This window comes from Alosa alosa, chromosome 16 (assembly GCF_017589495.1).
Source record: "Alosa alosa isolate M-15738 ecotype Scorff River chromosome 16, AALO_Geno_1.1, whole genome shotgun sequence".
NCBI lineage: Eukaryota > Metazoa > Chordata > Actinopteri > Clupeiformes > Clupeidae > Alosa > Alosa alosa.
The window spans coordinates 14005126-14025827 of record NC_063204.1 but is presented as its reverse complement, the minus strand read 5'-3'; the positions used below and the strand labels follow the sequence as shown (position 1 = coordinate 14025827).

The 20702-nt window shown below is 45.4% G+C and overlaps 1 protein-coding gene across 1 annotated transcript in view; it reads right to left on the bottom strand.

Annotated features, from left to right (window-relative positions):
* Positions 1 to 20702, bottom strand: part of ncam1b (neural cell adhesion molecule 1b) — a 115936-nt gene that overhangs the window by 19170 nt on the left and 76064 nt on the right. The window contains exons 12-19 of the mRNA XM_048267010.1: positions 20472 to 20622; positions 14958 to 15145; positions 13573 to 13669; positions 9941 to 10117; positions 7220 to 7348; positions 6440 to 6454; positions 6173 to 6205; positions 3277 to 3282 (exon numbers count right to left, since the gene is read on the bottom strand). Of these exons, the coding sequence (XP_048122967.1) occupies positions 3277 to 3282; positions 6173 to 6205; positions 6440 to 6454; positions 7220 to 7348; positions 9941 to 10117; positions 13573 to 13669; positions 14958 to 15145; positions 20472 to 20622 (796 nt within the window). The remainder of the gene's footprint in view (positions 1 to 3276; positions 3283 to 6172; positions 6206 to 6439; positions 6455 to 7219; positions 7349 to 9940; positions 10118 to 13572; positions 13670 to 14957; positions 15146 to 20471; positions 20623 to 20702) is intronic.

The following is a 20702-nucleotide window of genomic DNA, read 5'->3' as shown; positions in this document are numbered from 1 at the left end:
GTGTAAACAGTGCAACCAGCAAACACGTCATCACAGACAGCTGATGCTGGTAAATTCCGTTTGTGATTTAGTCATCAAAGCTTTGCTAGCTTTAATAACAAGGCTACAATTATCATCCTGCTGTCAAACCTGCGTGTGCTTTTATTCTATCTATTTGGCTTTTATCCAAAACAACTTACAGACGTTAATTATCACAGGGCCAGTCCCCCCCCGATCAACTCAGGGGTAAGTGCCTTGCTCAAGGGCACAACAGTGACAGCTGAGAATCACTAAACTACTACACTGGGGTGCGTTTCCCAAAAGCATAGTTGCTAACCTGTTGGCAATGGGAAACTTAGTTAGCAACTGTGCTTTTGGGTAACGCACCCCTGAGTGTGTGCGCAAGAGGGGTCATCATGGGTTTACGGCACAGTGTGTGAGTTTTGAGAGTGTTTGTCTATGATGAGCTTAAAGTGTGTGTGCGCGTTAATGAGTGCACAGGGCCACTCTAGCAGTGATCCACCAGGCTGTGGTTAACGCCACGGCAGCCATTAGCAGCACTGCTGTCCATGCCACGCATGTGTCCTTATGTGTGATTGTGTTTCCACATGTGTGTGTGTGTCCATGTGTGAGTATTTTAGAGTCCATGAGTGTGTCTGGGTGTGTGAGAGTGTGTCCCCTCAGCTGGCATCAGCAAAGCAATTAGCAAGTTTTGATGAGTACACGCTTGATGAGGCTTGTCACAGCTGACAAAGACAGACCCATTAGCACAGCTGGAGCCTGGAGTGTGTGTGTGTGTGTGTGTGTGTGTGTGTGTGTGATGAGCATATGAATAAATATTTGTGTGACGATACACTGTCATTATCAGCTTTATTTTTCTTTCAGTATCTCGGACATTTCCACATCCAATGTGTGTGTGTGTGTGTGTGTGAGAGAAAGAGTAAAGTGAAGTGTGTTAAAAAGGATAAAGTTCCTATGCACAGCCTTCCAAGTGCTGTCGTCAATAAGATTCAAAAAAGTGAAGGATCACCGCACCCTGGTGGATTTACTTTGCTGGTTTATTTTTCAGTGAAACGGTTTCGGCCAGTGCGCTTCATCATTTCACATACAATCGACTGTGATGGCAGGTGGATTTACCAGGTCACATCTAATAGGTGTGGTCATGTGACCTGGTAAATCACTTATATCACCTGTCGGTGGCATGTGAAGATTAATGGGTCAGATCAATTGCACGACAGTGTGCATCCCCTGTATCTACCGCTGCTGACCATCAGAGGGAGACCATCCTATCCTCATCTACGTGTCAGTGAAGACGTGAGGAGAAGAGGAGGGGAGAGAAAAGGAAAGGAGGAGCAGAGAGGAGGAGCAGAGAGGAGGAGCAGAGATGAAAGGAGGAGCAGAGAGGAAAGGAGGAGCAGAGAGGAAAGGAGGAGCAGAGAGGAAAGGAGGAGCAGAGAGGAGGAGCAGAGAGGAGAGGAGGAGCAAAGATGAGAGGAGGAGCAGAGCAGAGAGGAAAGGAGGAGCAGAGAGGAGAGGAGGAGCAGAGCAGAGAGGAAAGGAGGAGCAGAGATGAAAGGAGGAGCAGAGAGAAGAGGAGGAGCAAAGATGAGAGGAGGAGCAGAGGAAAGGAGAGGAGGAGCAGAAAGGAAAGGAAAGGAGAGGAGGAAGAGAGGAGAAAAGGGTAAGAGAAAGGAAGAGAGGAGCGGAGATTAGGGCATTAAGGAGAGAGAGGAAGAGGAGCAGAGAGGAAATGAGAGGAGCTAAGAGGAGGGGAGAGAGAGGAAGAGGAGCAGAGAGGAAATGAGAGGAGCTAAGAGGAGGGGAGAGAAAGGAAGAGGAGAGGAAGAGCAGAAAGGAGAGGAGGGATGGAGGAGAGGAGAAAAGGGGAGAAGAGAAAAGGAAGGAAGAGGAGGAATGGAGGAGGAGAGAAGAAAGGAGAGAAAGGATGAGGAGAGGCAGAGGAGCCTGACGATGAGAGGGAGCGGCTCCTCAGCATCTTTGTACACCCAGCTGGAGCCCACTGATGAAGAGCACTCTGAAGAGTGTGTGTGCACCTTTAAACAGGGTGGCGTGGTGTCACGCCTTTAGTCAGGAGACAGACACGGAGGAGACAGACATGGGGAGAGGACATGGGGTAGGAGGATGAGAAGAGGAGGAGAGGAGAGAGGAGGAGTGGGGTAGACGACAGAGAAGAGACGCGCAATCTCAGGCCTGGCATGACGGCCAACACCTCCTCTTGAACGTTACGACTGGATGCGTTTCCATGACGGCCAGCATCTCATCTCGACAATTACAACTGGATGCGTTTTCTGCTTGGTTTGTCTCTTTCCCCCTCCTCATTGGGTCTTGGCTGTTACTTTAACATGTTTTTTCATGTGAATAAATCCCATGGCTTAAGTATTTTAGAAGGTGTTAGAATTTGTTTTGAATTGTCAGGGTCTTGTTCATCTCACAGGGAATGGGTGAGTGAGTATGTCTATTTGTGTGTGTGTGTGTCTGTCTGTGTGTGAGAGAGAAAGTAAAGGTTCACCCCACAGGGAGCCAGTGTGTGTGTGTGTGTGTGTACAGCTGGTGTTGATGCATGGCCACCCAAGGGGGAGTGTAACACGGGACGTTCACCTCCTCTCACGCTGAAAGGAGTCGGGATGTTCACCTCCTCTCACGCTGAAAGGAGTCGGGAGGTTCACCTCCTCTCACGCTGAAAGGAGTCGGGAGGTTCAAAGCCATCTCAGGTTTACTCTGTCTGAGCTGGTTATAAATACCAACGGGGCTGCGTCCCAATCAGCTCACAGAGGGATGAAAGGGACGTGTGTGTGTGTGTGTGTGTGTGTGTGGGACATGAAAGCGCAAGTGTCCGCTCTGAAGGCAGCCGGTAGGCAGGCAGGCTGTCCCAGAGGAGACGAGTGGAGGAGAGGAGAGCTACGCCACACGAACAACGTTATGTGACGGAGACGCGTTTGATGCTCCTCGCTGCAGGACGCCACAGAGACTCACGAGTCCGAGAATCACGACGAATTAGACCTCACACAACCTCAAACACACTGCCAGGGGTGCCCAACCTCAGATGTTGTAATATCCCACATATCCCATATATCAATTTACAGGAAGCTGAACTGTGTGTGTGTGTGTGTGTGTGTGTGTGTGTGTGTGTGTGTGTGTGCAGTGAGTGGCAGGATGAATAAAATAAAACAATCAAACCAAAAATCAAATGATGCATTTGTGAAATTTGACATGCACTCATCAGATGAGATGGAGATGTTTACCTTCTGTTTGTGTGTGTGTGTGTGAGATGTTTACCTTCAGCTTTGGCCCGACGGAGATAGTGCCAGCATCATGCAAGTCACATGACAGAGTCACAGGACATGCGTGTACGCACACACGCATGCACATGATTGGTGGAAAGGAAAACGGAAGAGGTGACATGGAAAACACAAAAGAAAAAACAACAACAGACTTCAGACATGAACAACAACAACAAAAACATGGACAAGAAACAAGCAAGGAATCAAGCAGACATTTAGGGCCACCAATCGCGTTTTTTCAACCTTCAACCTCATTTTCAGAGAGCTTCGGTCAAGTGTTTATTGTTGCTAGGTTAAACTCGTCGAGAGATAAGCGACATGGCGCTGTTCTAAAAGTTGAACAGATTTTAACTTTCAGCGCCCTGAACACTGCAGGAAAAAAAACGGTCAGCGCCAAGGGCGAGGCGAGGGCGCTTAGCGCTGTGAATGCTGAACATAGGATTAACATAGGATTTGTATAGAAAATAGCCGCAGTTGGCGCACAAAAAGCGTGATTGGTGGACACAGGCCCTAAATCTTCACGTCACAAACATCAACACGCCCCCCAATAACAACCAGCTGCCGTGCAACAAGTGCTATCTGGGGAAGAACCAAACAGAACATTACAGAACTCAACACAACAGAACAGCACAAACAACAGAACACAGGAGAACAGGTTAAGCTGACACTTCTGGAGAACATAGAACACAGGAGAACAGGTTAAGATGACACTTCTGGAGAACAAAGGGGGTCACGGGGCAAGTAACATGGAGAACAGAGTTCCCTCTGAGAACCTCAGAGAGCCAAAAAGTCAGAGGGGCATTTTTTCTGTTCAGGGGTAAAAAACGAGACCCTCTGCAGTCCCACGCTCCGAGTGAAGACCTTTATTGTCAGAGTGCATTGTGAGAGCAACGATGGCAGAGTGGACGCATACTTTCTCTCTTCCTCCTGGCCTGTTGCACTGCCCGCTCAGCAGTGAGCTGCTTGCCAACGAACATTTCAGATTTCAAAAAGCCTCCTCTCCTCTCAAAGTAATTCACTCTGACGTGCTGCTGATAACATAGTTCCACATCCCTCCACATAACGCAGACACACACAGCAAAGACATTAGCGTGTGTAAATATGCATGAGAAAATATGGGGAGGAATCTTTGCTAACAGAGTTGGTGTTGACTTGACTCCAGAAGACAGGAGGCTCAGAGGAAACTCTGGAGTCTGGATTCAGCACAGGACCTGGAGTTGTGCAGCTGGACACCAACAGGGTCTGTGCTAAAATCTGGAGTCTGGAGCTGGACAGAGGGGAGCATGATGCTGAGACAAAAGCTGCTTTCAGACCTACGTGTGAGTCCGCATGTTTTTGGGATGTCAAGCGGTTGGACCGTATATCTGAACAACATAACCGGCCATTTGGAATTCCGAACTTAACCGGCTTTTACACTACTCCCCTCCTAGTATTTCCAACCTACATTATGTAAAAGAGCTCGTGTCGGAACGAAGCAAAGAACTTGCAGAGATTCTGTTCATGTGTGTGTTGAACTATGTTTAACCTGTTCAACCACGCAGAGATTCTGTTCATGTGCGTCGGTGTCGTTTACACATAATGTCCGCAGGTTAGCATCATATCTGAATCACCCGAAGGGTCAGACCTTCATTTAACAAAGATCCGCATATACTGCGGAGGTTGCATCTGAAAGCAGCTACTCTGTGTGTGTGTGTGTGTGTGTGTGTGTGTGTGTGTGGGGTGGGGGGGGGGGGGTATGTGTTTGCATTATTTACACTCTTTCTATTCATTTCACCATGAACTGGAAAAACAACACGTGACGCAAGCACAGCAGAAAGCTCAGATGCTATTCTGAGGCAACGTGTGTGTGTGTGTGTGTGTGTGTGTGTGTGTGTGTGTGTGTGTCTGTGTGAGAGAGGGTAAGCACTTTCCCTCAGTGCATAGCCCTGTATTGTCTCCCTTTTTTCCTTTTCCCTGATCATCAGTGCATAAACTTACACTGACCTCCATAACCTTTGACCTTGAGGGTCACCTCTGTCTTTGATCCCTCTTCCCATATATCTGTTCAGATATTCCTCATGGTGTTTGCTCTCTCTGGGGCCGTGGTGTTAAAAGAGTGTGTTTCATAACAGAACGTTGTGGCACTCTAACAATGTGTGTATGCCTGTGTGTGTGTGTGTGAGTGTGTGTGTGTCTGTGTATACAACAGAACACTAAAACTGTGTGTTACATAATATAATAGAGTTGTGTACGGTATATAGGGGTGTGTTCAAATGTTGATGAGTTTGTGTGAATGTGTGAGGGAGCACTGGAACTGTGGGTGTCCTAACAGTGCCAACTGAGTGAGTGTGTATGTGTGTGTGTGCCAGACTGTCTGTGTCTTGCTTCGTTAGACGGCGTGGCCTTAATGAGAGGATGTTCTTCTTCAGATCCAAATGAAGCCGCTGAACCTCTCTTTGGGGCTTTGGACCACATGTACACACACACACACACACACACACACAACTCACTGGGGTTCAGTCTGGGGTAACATGTACACAATTCTGGCTCCACTAACCCTACACACACACACACACACACCACAGCAAAGGGGGGAAAAACATGGATTCCGGAACACGGAACACCTCTTTTACATACATTCAGCTACATACTTGCACAATGTACTTACTATATATATATATATATATAGTCTGTGTGTCTCACACTGCCGTTTACTTTTTAAATCTCTTTTTTTTTGTCTTAATTTTTTTTTTTGTAATTGAGGAATTTTGTGGACAGACAGTAACCGGAACGCTCCAATCAGGTCGTCATGACGACTGCGTTCATCCAAACGGGCTCGTTAGCTCATTTGCTGATGTGTGTAACCATAATTGTGCGCGTAACGAGATAATGGGCGTGAAAATGGAACAAACCTGTGCCCTCGCCGAAGAAGTGGAACATGCCATCTGGTGCATGCACACACACACACACACACACGCTGAAACATCTCACCTCTGAACACAAGCAGGTCATTCATGTTAAGCTAAGGGAGTCAGGCTGAATAGCCCTAACATGATTTAGATCAGAAATGACTACGAAACACTAACAAACCATGACCAGATAGCTAAGTGACAAATGAATATCAAAGGAACAATGCTAACTGCTAATCACTCACAGACTGAATCCTATCAGGCACTTACTTGAGTAAGAGTAGCCTGAGAGATCCCCAGGCAACAACAAAAACACAGATGAGGAAAGGAAACACATGAAAAAATCAAATGATTTCATAATATTCAGTGGGGGAGGGGGGGCTTGTTGGGGGGACTGAAAGCAAAATAAGTGTATGTGTATGCGTATGTTTGTTAATGTGTGTGTAAGTTTGTGTGTGTGTGTATGTTTGTTAGTGTATGTGTGTGTGTGTGTGTGTGTGTGTGTGTGTGTGTGTGTGTGTGTGTGTGTGTGTCTGTGTTTGTTAGTGGCTAGTCCATGCATGACATGTATGCATGCAGATAAAGCTGTCACTAAGCAAGCGGGATGACTGCCTGCGCCTCCTCACTACTGGCCACCAGAGGGCACTGCAGCTCAGTGCAGCAGAGCAGCCGTCTGGCACACTATCAGCCCTGAGGCAGGAGCAGCCCCTCCACACACACACTCGCAAAGCTCAGAGTGTGTGTGTGTGTGTGTGTGTGTGTGTGTGTGTGTGTGTGTGTGTGAGAGAGAGAGAGTGGGAAAGAGAGACAGGGAAATAGTATGTGTAGGCTTGTGTTATGTGTATGTGTATGTTTTCCTCGCTGTGTATAACTATGAAATGTTTTTAACATGTGTAAGGATTTTTCTGTGTTTATGTGTGAATATGTGCACACCTTATCATGCAACTGCTAGTGACATCCTTATTCATATCAGTGTTTGTCTGTGTGTGTTTACGTGTGTATGTTTGTGTGTTTGTGTGTGTGTGTGTGTGTGTGTGTGTGTTTACTTACGGACAGGCTCCGTCTTAAAGACAGTGGGCAGACTGCTCTCCCCCTCGCCCTTGCCATTGATGGCAGACATCCGGACCTCGTAGTGCGTTTCTGGCTTCAGACCAGTGATAGTGATAGTGCTCACGCCTGCTGTGGAGCCAACACATGCGCACACACACACACACACACACACAACCACACGCACACACACAGAGAAAGAGATGTTATGTCAGTAGACTTCAGGCTAGCGATGGTGCTCGCAGGAGACATAACAAAACACACACACACACACACATTAACACAGCCACATTAAACAATCTATAGTATAGTATATATACTCTTTTGATCCCGTGAGGGAAATTTGGTCTCTGCATTTATCCCAATCCGTGAATTAGTGAAACACACACAGCACACAGTGTACACACAGTGAGGTGAAGCACACACTAATCCCGGCGCAGTGAGCTGCCTGCACCAACAGCGGCGCTCGGGGAGCAGTGAGGGGCTAGGTGCCTTGCTCAAGGGCACTTCAGCTGTGCCTACTGGTCGGGGTTCGAACCGGCAACCCTCCGGTTACAGGTTACGGGTTACGGCTGCCCCCGTGGCCTACTTATGATATATAATACACCAAGCAGGGGAAAAGAGGAAAACACACACACATACTTACACCACACACACACACACATACTTACACCACACACACACACACACACACATACTTACACCACACACACACACACACATACTTACACCCACACACACACACACACACACACACACACACACACACACACACACACACACACACACACATACTTACACCACACACATGCACATACACACACACACACGTTGAGTGTGTGATGAGGCCCAGACTGAGGCTGACGTAGTGAGGCTGACGTAGTGTACTTGCCTGACAGCTGGATAGATTAAAGCCCTGGCTATGTGAGGCTCTGGAAGGGTGTGTGTGTGTGTGTGCGCGTGTGTGTGTGTGTGTGTGTGTGTGTGTGAATATGTGTGTGTGAGTGTGAGTGTGTGAGGGACCGGGAGCCTGTGTGAGTATTTGGAAAGATCTGTAGAATAACTTCCGATGACATTTAATTAAAAGAGCTGCAATGACATGATGATGACTAGGGGGACGTCAGATAGGGACACACACACACACACACAGCGAGTCATGGCAGGAAAGAGCCATGTAGACCACGCAGGCCATGACGCACTCTACAGGCATGGGGCATTACACCACACACACACACACACATACATACACGTAGAGTACCCACCTACGCTGACACAGATAATAACTGACACACACACACACACACACACACACACAATCGAGGACACACACACACACACACACACACACACACACACACACACACACACACACACACTCCATCGAGGACACACACACACACAGGCATCCACATACACAAAGACACATTAGGGCTGGGCGATATGGCTGAAAACTGTATCATGATAGAAGTGTATCAATCAATATCGATAATTATTGACTTTTTTTTTTTTACCTTTTTGAAATAAGGACCAGGATTTTTATTTTTATTTTAAACTTAACCTTCCTCTGATTTTTAATCACCTCAGTTATCAATCAAGGCAAACAGGCAAAATAAATGTCAACAGAACCATGAAAAAAAATCAAATAAATAAATGTAGGCCTACACATAAGTCTAAATGTAATCACAATGAACAATTATGTTTCTTTAGATTACAGTGTTTCCCCGCAGGAAATTTGTTAGTTAAGGTGGTGGCTGTATAATATTAATTAATTATGTTATAATGATATATAATAACATATTATAATATAATAATATTACATTATATTATTATATGAATTACTGATATATGTTTATATGATTATGTATTCATAACAGCACACCTCATGCCGATATTATAGGTAGGCTACTGTTGCTATTACAATAGGCTCCAACATCTCCACCTCTTTCTGTCTCTTGCTGCTTCAGACACCAGCATCACTGGTTGAAGCCTGGAAATATTGTAAACAAAGTGACTTAATTGGCTAGTTTATTACAGTCTACTGGTTGGACTGTTCAGTTTTCCCACGTGTGTTTAAGTTTCAAACAAATACTTTTTTCCTTGGGACAGGTCCTTTTGAGTCTTGGAAAATACTTTCCCATTTACATCAGGTTTGAGATGATAAGCAGTCAACTTGAATGCAACAATTTTTTAAAAAAATTGCGCAGTTTGCTAATGATGCTAACCTGATTTAATAGCAATTCAGCCAGTCGTCTTGCACGTTTGTGAATGTTTGGATGAAAAGTGCATGCTGAGGAGAGATGTGTCCATTGAGAGGGAGAGAGAGAGAGCATGCATAGGGAAACTCATGGAGAGTCTGTGTTAAGGCAGGCCTACTTCTAGTTGCATAGCAGGCCTACTTCTAGTTGCATATAGCTATACAGTGAAAGAGTTATGCAATTATTATTTAGCCTATTTATTTATTCATGGACAACATAATTAAGGCGGGAGGTGTGTTGCTTTTAATTATCGAATGTTCTATCGAACATATTTTTTTATTGATATATACTGTATATTGCTATGCAAAACAAATTTCAGTGAAAACTGACAAAGTCGTGTCGTATCATTATGGTATTTACTATAGCAGTCTGTGCCTAACATGGCAACAACACACACACACACACAAACACACAGAAACACAGTCACACACAGACACACACACAGAAACACACATCCACACTCACTGACCTTCTTTGGCGTCGTATACGCGCTGTGCCCACTTGCCGTCCTTGATGCCCTCCACTCTCCACTCGGCGCGGTACTTGAGAACGGGCACGCCGCCCGCAGACTCTGGCTCCTGGAACTCCACCAGCGCCGTGCTCGAGTACGGCTCCACTACGTCGATGGATGGAGACGACGGCACCTCTGTAACGCACACAAACACTCATGATTATATAGACATACACACACACACTCATGATTAAACAGACATACACACACACACATACACAGATTAAACATACACACACGCACAGGATTGAACACACACACAGCCTTCACAGAGAGCTCTGCCACCTCAATAGAGGGTGACGGCTAGAGATGGGCATTTTACGAGATTTTCTTAGTCGATCATCGGGACATTTACTGATCAATTATCGATTAATCATTCATTTTGTTGTCATAAGTAATATCAGGCCTACATAAACATTTTCAGTGGTAGAAAATAATGAAGAAATCATAAACGAAATAAAGAAAACATGAACTGCCTTGTGTAGGCTAAACAAATGTAAAAAAGTGGCACTGATGAAGACAGTGGAGTCGGAGGCTCAGAGTGTAGCCTAACCTGCGTTGGCCACTGTTACACGAGCTAGTATAAGTAAGTATACCGGTATATACTTTTTTGATCCCGTGAGGGAAATTTGGTCTCTGGACCAAATTCTGCATAATTCTGCATTTAACCCAATCGGTGAATTAGTGAAACACAAACAGCACACAGTGAACACACAGTGAGGTGAAGCACACATTAATCCCGGCGCAGTGAGCTGCCTGCTACAACGGCGGCGCTCGGGGAGCAGTGAGGGGTTAGGTGCCTTGCTCAAGGGCACTTCAGCCGCTTCAGCTAGACCTCCTCACAATCACATTCACAAACCAACTGTTTCAAACTTCTAAAGTAACTACAGCCTACTGATTCTTGTTGATATGAGCCTGTTAACATGTTGAGACGCGAACGCAGCCTATTGTGACAGTTGGACCAGCGACTGAAATCCCAGACATTCGCCAGACATTCATTCATTAACCAGGGTCGGGTGTACGTTGTTCAAGTAGCCTGATTAACCAGGATCGGGTGTACGTTGTTCAAGTAGCCTGATTAACCAGGGTCGGGTGTACGTTGTTCAAGTAGCCTGGCGGCCCTGTTTGGGCAAGTTTGAGTAGGAATCTAGTTTGGGCCTAAATTAATTGCGCCCCTGCTGGCTGCTTCTACATAATGAAATTCATTGCATTGCCTCAAGACATACAGTAGGCTACTACACAACATAACCTCATTGATGAACGCTATCGATCAAATTCCACATGATCGATACAATTCTTAACAATCTATTATCGATCAATCATGCCCACCCCTACTGACGAGGGTACCTATGCAACACAGACGTGGTTAAACACACAAACACCCACAGAGGACTAATCGGCCCTTTTACTGTCTGAGAAAAGCCAATGGACACCCTACCTACACACACAGTTACTCACTAACGTGCGTACACACACACACACAAATGTGCACACGCGCAAACACACTAACATTAGCACCAGCAGTCTACACCAACAGCTGAGTAATGTTTGCGCGTGCACACACACACACACACACACACCCAGTGCAGATGACACACTCCTCTCCCCCTTACTGATGTCCAATGCTTCCAGTGGTTGGACATATTCAGATACTAATCTGACTCCAACTTCAGTCTACCTGAGTCCTCTCTACGTGCCCCATATACGTACCCTTTATGTACTCTCTACACATCTACACGTGCTTTAGATACCTTCAATACATATAGATACAATACATAACCGTACGTATATAATACCTCCTCTCTAAACCTCCTCTTATGTACTGTACTCCTACATATGTACTGTAGCTGCTACTGTATACTGTATGTCCATCCTATATACAGTGCATACCCACCACTAGTGCTGCCACTAACGACTCATTTTCTAACAACTAATCTTTTGACTAATTTTTGGATTAGTCAACTAATTTAAACGACTAATAAAACAAAACAAAAATAAGTGTTTGCTATTTCGTTGTGTCCATTTTAGTTTGAACTCAACTGAAAGGCCAAAACATAAAATGTCACCTGTGCCATAACTTAAATGTTACCAAATAACAAATTACAAAACATAAATAACTTAAAAGGGCTTTCACCTTAACCTTCACATCAATATCAGCCTACTTTTGTTAGAAGCTCATTAAGTAAACTGTTCAAAAACATTATGTATTAACAATCTAAGCATAAGTAGGCTATCTGCATTTCCATTAGGCTATAGTATATTAGTTAGAGTCTGCACTAGCCTACTACGGTTAGCTTAGCTCTGCCTAATAATCGCGCTGAAAGCAGGCAGACACACAGTTATGCTGCTCGCGTTTACACTTGCGTGCATGGTGGGGTTTAAAATATCACTGCCAGTCTAAGTAGCCTGTTTAACATCCAAAGACAGTCATTGCACTTCTCAAGTGTTAATAAACAGTACAGACTAACTCTGAATGCTCTGGAGGTGAAGTGGCACAGTGAGCCGTTTGAGAGTGGAATTACAGTGAGCCGTTTGAGACGGGAGACCAAAAAAAAAAATAGGCGGTCAATAGTAAAACGACATATTGACTAAAAAAATTGCGGTCGGCTAATTTCCATGGTCGATTATGTCGACTAAGTGGACTAATCGCGGCAGCGCTACCCGCAACATGTTCACTACATACAGTACATACCCTATACACAAACTATGCACCCAAGATCTCACGGTCGCCCAACACTTTGCTAGAGAGACTTATGTACCAAACATCTCACGTTCGCCCAACACTTCACTACAGACGTGCTTGTACCCAACATCTGACTTGCAGACGAGGGGGAAAAATAGACAGGATCTCTGCAGGTTTTTGGCACGGTGTTTCAGAAACGTTCCTGTTGGTCTCCTGGCAGAGCCTGGCGGAAGCTGACAGAAGCGGAGAACTCGTTAGATAATTGTCACATTTCACTAAGAGCCTGATGAATCAATTGATCTAAATGAAGTGCTAATGCCTTGGAGACAGGCTTGCTGATGTCTGCCACTGAATTCAGCTAGTGCGGTCACACAAGCCCACTCACACACACACACATGCACACACACAGACACACACACAGACACACTCTTGATGATGATGAAATGGCTGGTATGTTGGGGGCAGTGCTGAGATGAATTGGCCTGATTGAAACAGATGAGACCATCTGAAACAAAACTGTAAAAATGTGAGACTTTGATGTAAAGTTAGAAGCACGTTCTCTGTTAATGTCCAGAAGTGTTTTCTCATTACTGGGGACCTAATTACTGTAACACCAAACACATTTGATGTCTCCATAAACTGAAGCCCTCGTTGACACTAGAAATGGACCAATCAGCAGTTTTTAGGACAATACCAATATAAATTTCTAATGGCTTGGATGGCCCATTACCTGTATTTGGCTGATAATTGGGCCAATATTCATTTGGTATATCACATTTGGTTTGTGGCAAAAATGAAATATGAAATTCATAATCAGTTCATTTGCAATGAACAGGCAAGAGGCAATATGCAGATAACAACACCATGGAAAACACACACACACACACACACACACACACACACTGACCAGCCTGGACGAGGATGAACTCTTTGGACTCTGTGCCGATCTCATTGGAGGCTGTGCAGTTGTAGCTCCCAAAGTCATTCTGAGATTCAGGGGTCACCTGCAAAAGAGGTAGCACATTGGTGAAGGACTGTATTCTGGAACCTGTCACACACAAACACACACACACACTGCTGAGTCCTGAGGTTGTGCTGAGAGGACCCTTTGGGGTGCATGACACACACACACACACACACACAAACACACACACACACACTGCTGTGGCCTGAAGTTGTGCTGTGAGGACCCTGGCTCCCCATCTATTATTTACCCTGTGGCACCAAGACAGAAATAGGGCAGCGCTAATGGAACAACACTAACATCACACACACACACACACACACACACACACATGTGAAGACATTATGGAATGTATGTTTTTTGAGTGTCTACCTTGAGTGATATGGCTGATAATATGTTGAAGAACTTGATGTTAGCAATTACAGTTAGTGTGTCTGTGTGTATCTCGTTGTTGGTGATGTGTGTGTGTGTCTGTATTTGAGCGTTAGTACCACCAGGAAAGTGGTGGCGGGTGTGTTGGTGGTGTTGGGTGTGAGTGTGTGTGTGTGTGTGTGATGTGTGTGTGTGTGGTGTCTGTGTGTGTGTACTAGGGCTGGGAAGGTAACCGCATAACCGAAAAAAAAAAAAAAAAATCTGTGAAAAATTTGGGGGATTCGACTTTGACGTTTTTAACCATGACATATGCTTTAAAACGTAGCAGAATCTCAAAGATAATCACATTATGCAGTCAGCTTAGAAGTCTGCAGGGGCTAGCCTACATGAAGTCGAATCCCCTTATAATTGGCCTGCACATGCACGTAGTAGGCCTATGTAATGTCATGATGTGTAATGTGATGAACCATCTTATGACATTGATACTCAGAAAACCACAGTTACGTTAAGTAGGCTAACCCTCCGTTTTCAAAACAAAATCATCAAAAGATGACGCAAACCCGGCCTTTCGTGTTTGTGTTGGGGAGCGCAATGTTCCAACATTCCATTTGTTTACTATGTGAGAGTAGGGGAGAACTGGCACAATCATAACACTTTTCTATTCTCTCCATTCAAACTCGATTTACATAATGCTGTTAAACGTGAAAGCTGTGAAATTTGGCCAGAAAGGAGTCATACATTAGTTTAGTTCATTAAAGAATAAAAAAATATGTTCTAGTAGCGAAACCGCGATAATTTCTTGCTTACCGTCTGCGGTAAAAAAACATCCATACCGTCCCAGCCCTAGTGTGTACCTCCAAGAACGTGGCGGCGGGTGTGTTGTGTGTGTGTTGTGTGTGTGTATGTGTGTGGTGTGTGTGTGTGTGTGTGTGGTGTCTGTGTGTATGTGTGTGTACCTCCAAGAAGGTGGCGGCGGGTGTGTTGTAGATCTTGATGTTGGTGGTGTTAGGGGAGGGCAGCTGAATGCCGTCTCGTAGCCAGTACAGAGACACGTCACTGGGGTGAGCTAGAATCTCACAGCTGATGTTGGCGGGGTTCCCCTCCCACGTGTACACGGTCACAGAACCCAGGAGCTTAGGGGCATCTGCACAGAGCAACACAAGAACATGGAGAACATAAGAGGGAACTCAACACAAGAACATGGAGAACATAAAAAGACACTCAACACAAGAATATGGAGAACATAAAATGAAACTTAACACAAGAACATGGAGAACCTAACATGGAAAACATAAAGACACTCAACACAAGAACGTGGAGAACATAAAATTAAACTTAACACAAGAACCTAAAGACCATAAGAGGGGACTTAAAACTGCAGTTGGCAAGATTTTTTTGTTCATATTCACTGAAATCGACACTACACTCCGACAGAACAACATAAATCAGCCGATTTTAGAAATAAAAAAAAACACACTTCTACTGTCAATCACAGTCTGGTGCAGTCTGGTGCGCAGTGACGAGCACAAACTCAATGAGAGGGTGCTCGGTGGTAGTGGGGGAGGGGCATGAGAGTTGTAAACATTCAAAATTTTGGCTAAGTCCCCTCAATCTGTCAGACTTGCCAACTGCAGCTTTAATACAAGAACATGGAGAACATACAATGAAACTTAACACAAGAACTTGAAGAACATAAGAGGGAACTTAACACAAGAACATGGAGAACATAAGACGGAACTTAACACGAACTTAACACAAGAACATGGAGAACATAAGACGGAACTTAACACAAGAACATTTATGTATGGATTTAAGTAGAGGACTGTGGTGTGTGTGTGTGTGTGTGTGTGTGTGAAGGTGTTGAGTGTGTGTATGATTGTGTTCAATGTTCAGTGAGTGTATGGGATTGTGTTGTGTGTGTGTGAACATGTGTATGTGTATTTCTGTGCAATCATGTGAATGTGTGTGTGTGTGTGTTCCCCCCCGATCTGCAGTGAAGTGATTGACAGCTACCACTGCTGTTTCCTGGGCTTCTTTTAAAATGTAACGGACTGTCACTCGGAACTTGGCCCTTCGAGGCATCGCCACGGTGACTGGATTTATGACGAGCTTTCATCTTGTTCCCATTCCAGGCAGTCACACACACACACACACACACACACACACACACACACACACACACACACACATACACACACACACACACACAGCCCAGCACCCAGTAATGGAACACATCCTGTGTATGTCAGATGCTGTGCTCACTAAACCGAATCAGCCTACACTGCGATGGCGTAGAGCTGAGAAGGGTTATTCACTACACTACACTTCATCAGCTGTTCCTCACAAACTCAGTTGGTGTGGCTGTGTTCACTAAAAAAAAAATACTTTACCCTGCTGACATATAGATAAAAGAGACTGTGTTAACTATAACATAGCATAGCTAGCATAGCATACAGAGGCTGTGTTAACTATAACACATCAGCCTTTACTCAGCTAGCATAGCAAACAGAGGCTGTGTTAACTATAACACACCAGCCTTTACTCAGCTAGCATAGCAAACAGAGGCTGTGTTAACTATAACACATCAGCCTTTACTCGGCTAACACATACAGAGCTATACATGAGCGTGAATTGAAGTCAAGGTGGGGTGAAGCGTCGGTAAACAATCCAGTCCTGTCACTGTGATGACTGGCTCATGGGAGGACAGGACACTAAGATTAGAGTGAAGATGCTGTGCAGCAGAGGCCGCATTTTAAAATAACTGGCTTGCGTCTTCATCTCTCCCACTCTCCCCCTCCAGTCACTCCACACCCAGCCAGCGCGAGGAGGACAAGGATGACGAAGACTATGATGATGGTGACGATGAAAGCGTGCTTCCAGTTGCACGCCAGCCTGTGATCTGACCTGTGAGTGTGTGTGTGTGTGTGTGTGTGTGCGCGCATGCATTTATGTGTGTGTGTGTGTGTGTGTGTGTGTGTGTGTGTGTGTGTATATGAGCGTGCTTAATATGTTTGAGTGTGTCTGAGCCTGTGTGTGCATGCATTTATGTGAGAGCGTGTGTTTATGTGTTCATGTGCACATCCCCCCACTGTTTACACAATCCCGGGTCCCCCTGCCTCCTTCTCTGTGGCTGTGAATCAGACACTGTGCTGTCTGTGTGTCTGTGTGTGTGTGTGTGTGTGTGTGTGTGTGTGTGCTGACTGCATACATCTCTTTCATCTTCTCCTCCTCCCCCCGAGCGTCTCTGTGAGGGCGTGAGCCTGCTGCAGCTACCAATTCATATTAATTGCAGCAATCTGCGGTGAACCATAAGCTTATGAGATTTAGCATCCTTAAATGCCGATCATCTATGGTGATTACAGCAACGCTCTTCCCCAACATAAAGCGGACGCCCCGATAAAAGACGGGCTGCCGGATTCGCCTTTGCCGCTAAAACAATCCGTCCCCTGAGTCATCAGGTGTTCTCCCAGCACACAACGCCAGCGTGCAAACATCTATTTAATTAGATATAATCTCTTGCCATTTGTTAACGACTTAGCCTGCATTAAAGGAACAACACAGCCCATTGCCGAGAGTTCATTAGCCTACATTTAACACAGCCACGTCGGCCAATACACTGTACTAGCATTTACAGTGTCATCAAGTAACTATTTTAGAGGGCAATGCTATTTACAGTGGTGCAGTATGCTTTTGCTAGCATGAGAGCAACCCTTTCCACACTACCAATGTGAATGTTCTGCATCCAACCTCAAGTCTTTTTGCCTAGACATGCTTCTCATACATGTTCTCATATGTGTTATGGTTTTATTTTCATTAGGCTGTTTAATATTAACATTGTTGTTTATTATTGATAATCCCCATAATGTAGTCTTACCATGCTTTTGTTATTGTTATTATATTATTGATTGAATGTATATTATTGTTTATTATTTTCCCTTTTTTCCCATTGTTTATTTCTTTCATTAGGCTATTGATTGATTGAATTGACATGGTTGTTTATTATTGCTATTCTCCTTATTACAGTCTGACCAACATCTTAATTTGTTCCCTGTTAAATTTAAAGTTTTATATTGTTTTGTATTTGTGTGTCATGCGCGTAACCATAACCATAACCATAACCATAGCATCAAGCTCGTTTGAAAAATCATGTAAGGGCATGTGCACACTGAACACTCCATTGGGGATCTAAACGGTTAGTCACACCCTTGCAGTGCTGAGAACCAATGAGAGTGAGGGAGTGCTGAGCATCAGCCAATGACGTGGTGTATATGAGGCGGAACAGTGCAATCTGTCAAGGACCAATCAGAGGGCCTCGAGGCATTCTGCTGCTAATTCTGCCCTAATAGCCAACAATTACAGAGTCCATCTCCACAGACAATCTGGTGCACCTGCGCTGCTAGACTGAGTGTGTGTGTGTGTGTGTGTGTGTGTGTGTGTGTGTGTGTGTGTGTGTGTGTGTGTGTGTGAGAGTGCGCGCGCACGCGTCTGTGTGTGTTGATGTTTAGAATCACAAGGACAAGTAGAGCGGGGGTACACACGTGGGCAGATTGCCAGATGGTTTGTGTGTGAACACTCATGTTCTTCTGAAGTGTGAGTGGTGAGTGTAAGCGAGTGTGTGTATGTGTGCGTGTGTGTGTGTGTGTGTGTACACGCCAAATGCTTTGTGTGAACACTGATGCTGTTCTGAAGTGTGTGTGGTGTGTGTGTGTGTGTGTGTGTATGTATGTGTGGTGAGTGGGCTACATCTGAGAGGACAGCTGATGACAGCAGCATGAGGGCAAGGTCGAGGCAGTGATACAGCACTGCTGGGGCAATACAACAGCACTGTAGAGGCAGTAAGACAGCACTGTAGGGGCAGTAAGACAGCACTGTAGAGGCAGTAAGACAGCACTGTAGGGGCAGTAAGACAGCACTGTAGGGGCAATAATACAGCACTGTAGGGGCAGTAAGACAGCACTGTAGGGGCAGTAACAGCCAGAACACATTGCTTCCATCACATTTGTGGAATGGTTGTGTTGTGTTGCTGCCATGGTGCAGTTCTGTTTGGGTGACAGTCCTGCTGGAGCAATAAGAGCACTGTAGGTAGAGTAGTCCACAGGAACAAAGGGGAGCTGGGTAATGTAGTCTTTACCACAGAAACAAAGGGGAGCTGGGCAATGTAGTCTTTCCCACAGGAACATGGGGGAGCTGGGTAGTGTAGTATTGTACACAAGACTGAGTCATTATAGCTCAAGAACACCACCTACATGTAGTACTTGAATTCAAACACACACACACACACACACACACACACATACAGCTTTCATGAAAAGCATGGACTGGCTAACTGATTGCTGTGCTGAGCTGAGATGTCAGAGTGAGTAAAAAGGAAAGCAGACAGCAGACACTGAGTTTGAGTCTGAATGCCGAATGCTGGCGTCTGCTTGCCTTTTTAGTCCACTTTGTGGAGGGATTACGCTCCTTTCATTCACGTCCATTCGGGGAGATAGTGCTGCTTGAAACAGATCTCATATCTACTGGATTGGAGCCTAGAAAGCCCTGAGCGCCACGCAAACAGAGCTGCAGTCTACACTCATGGGATGCAAACAAACAAACAAACAAACAAACTCACACAACCTAACTTAACTGTCCAGCATCGTCCACCACCTGAACAAACCTAAACCCGGCCCCTAGCTAACTGCTTCTGTGTGTGTGGATATTACAGCTGTTCTGGGAGTGTTACTGCATGTGTGTGTGTGTGTGTGTGTGTGTGTTACAGACAGTCAGGCACTTTAGCTGTGTTTACAACTCACACTCCTGCCACCCCCTTCCCCCCCCGTGTGTGTGAATGTGCCAGACGCTTAGTGTGAATACTAATGCTGTTCTGAGGGGTGTGTGCTTGCGTGAATGGTGTGTGTATGTGAGAAGTGTCTGTGTGCAGTATAGTATAGGGTATAGGGTAAGAGGGTACTCTTATATCTGACTTACTCTATATTTAAATTACAGGTATATGGCTTGTGCATCATGTCCAATGGTGTCGCATGCTGTGCATTAGTACTGGCCAGTGTGTGTGTGCGTGTGTGTGTGTGTGTGTGTGTGTGTGTGTGTGTATGTACACTCGTGAGGGTGTGTGTGTGGTGTGGTGCACACATACTGGCCAGTGTGTGTGTGTGTGTGTGTGTGTGTGTGTGTGTGTGTGTGTGTGTGTGTATGAGGTGTGTGTGTGTGTATGAAGTGTGTGTGTGTGTGTGTGTATGAGGTTTGTGTGTGTGTGTGTGTATGTGTGTGTGTGTGTGTGTGTGTGTGTGTATGAGGTGTGTGTGTGAGTACGTGGTGTGTGTGTGTGTGTGTGTGTGTGTGTGTGTGTTGTGCGTGTGTATGAGATATGTCTGAATGAGGGGTGTGTGTGTGTGTGTATGTATGAGGTGTGTGTGTGTGTGTGTGTGTGTGTGTGTGTGTGTGTGAGGTGTGTGTGTGCGTGTATAACTTACATCTGACTTCCAGGTACATGGCCTGTGCGTCGTGTCCGATGGCGTTGCGTGCGGTGCACACGTACTGGCCGGCGTCAGTGTATTGGGCATACTTCAGCGTGAGTGAGGAAACCCGCGCATCACTCCGCACCACCACGTTCCCATCCGAGCTCTGAAACACACCACACACACACCACACACAGACACACTCAGATGCTGCAGTTCAGACCGCTATACTTACCATGCCACATA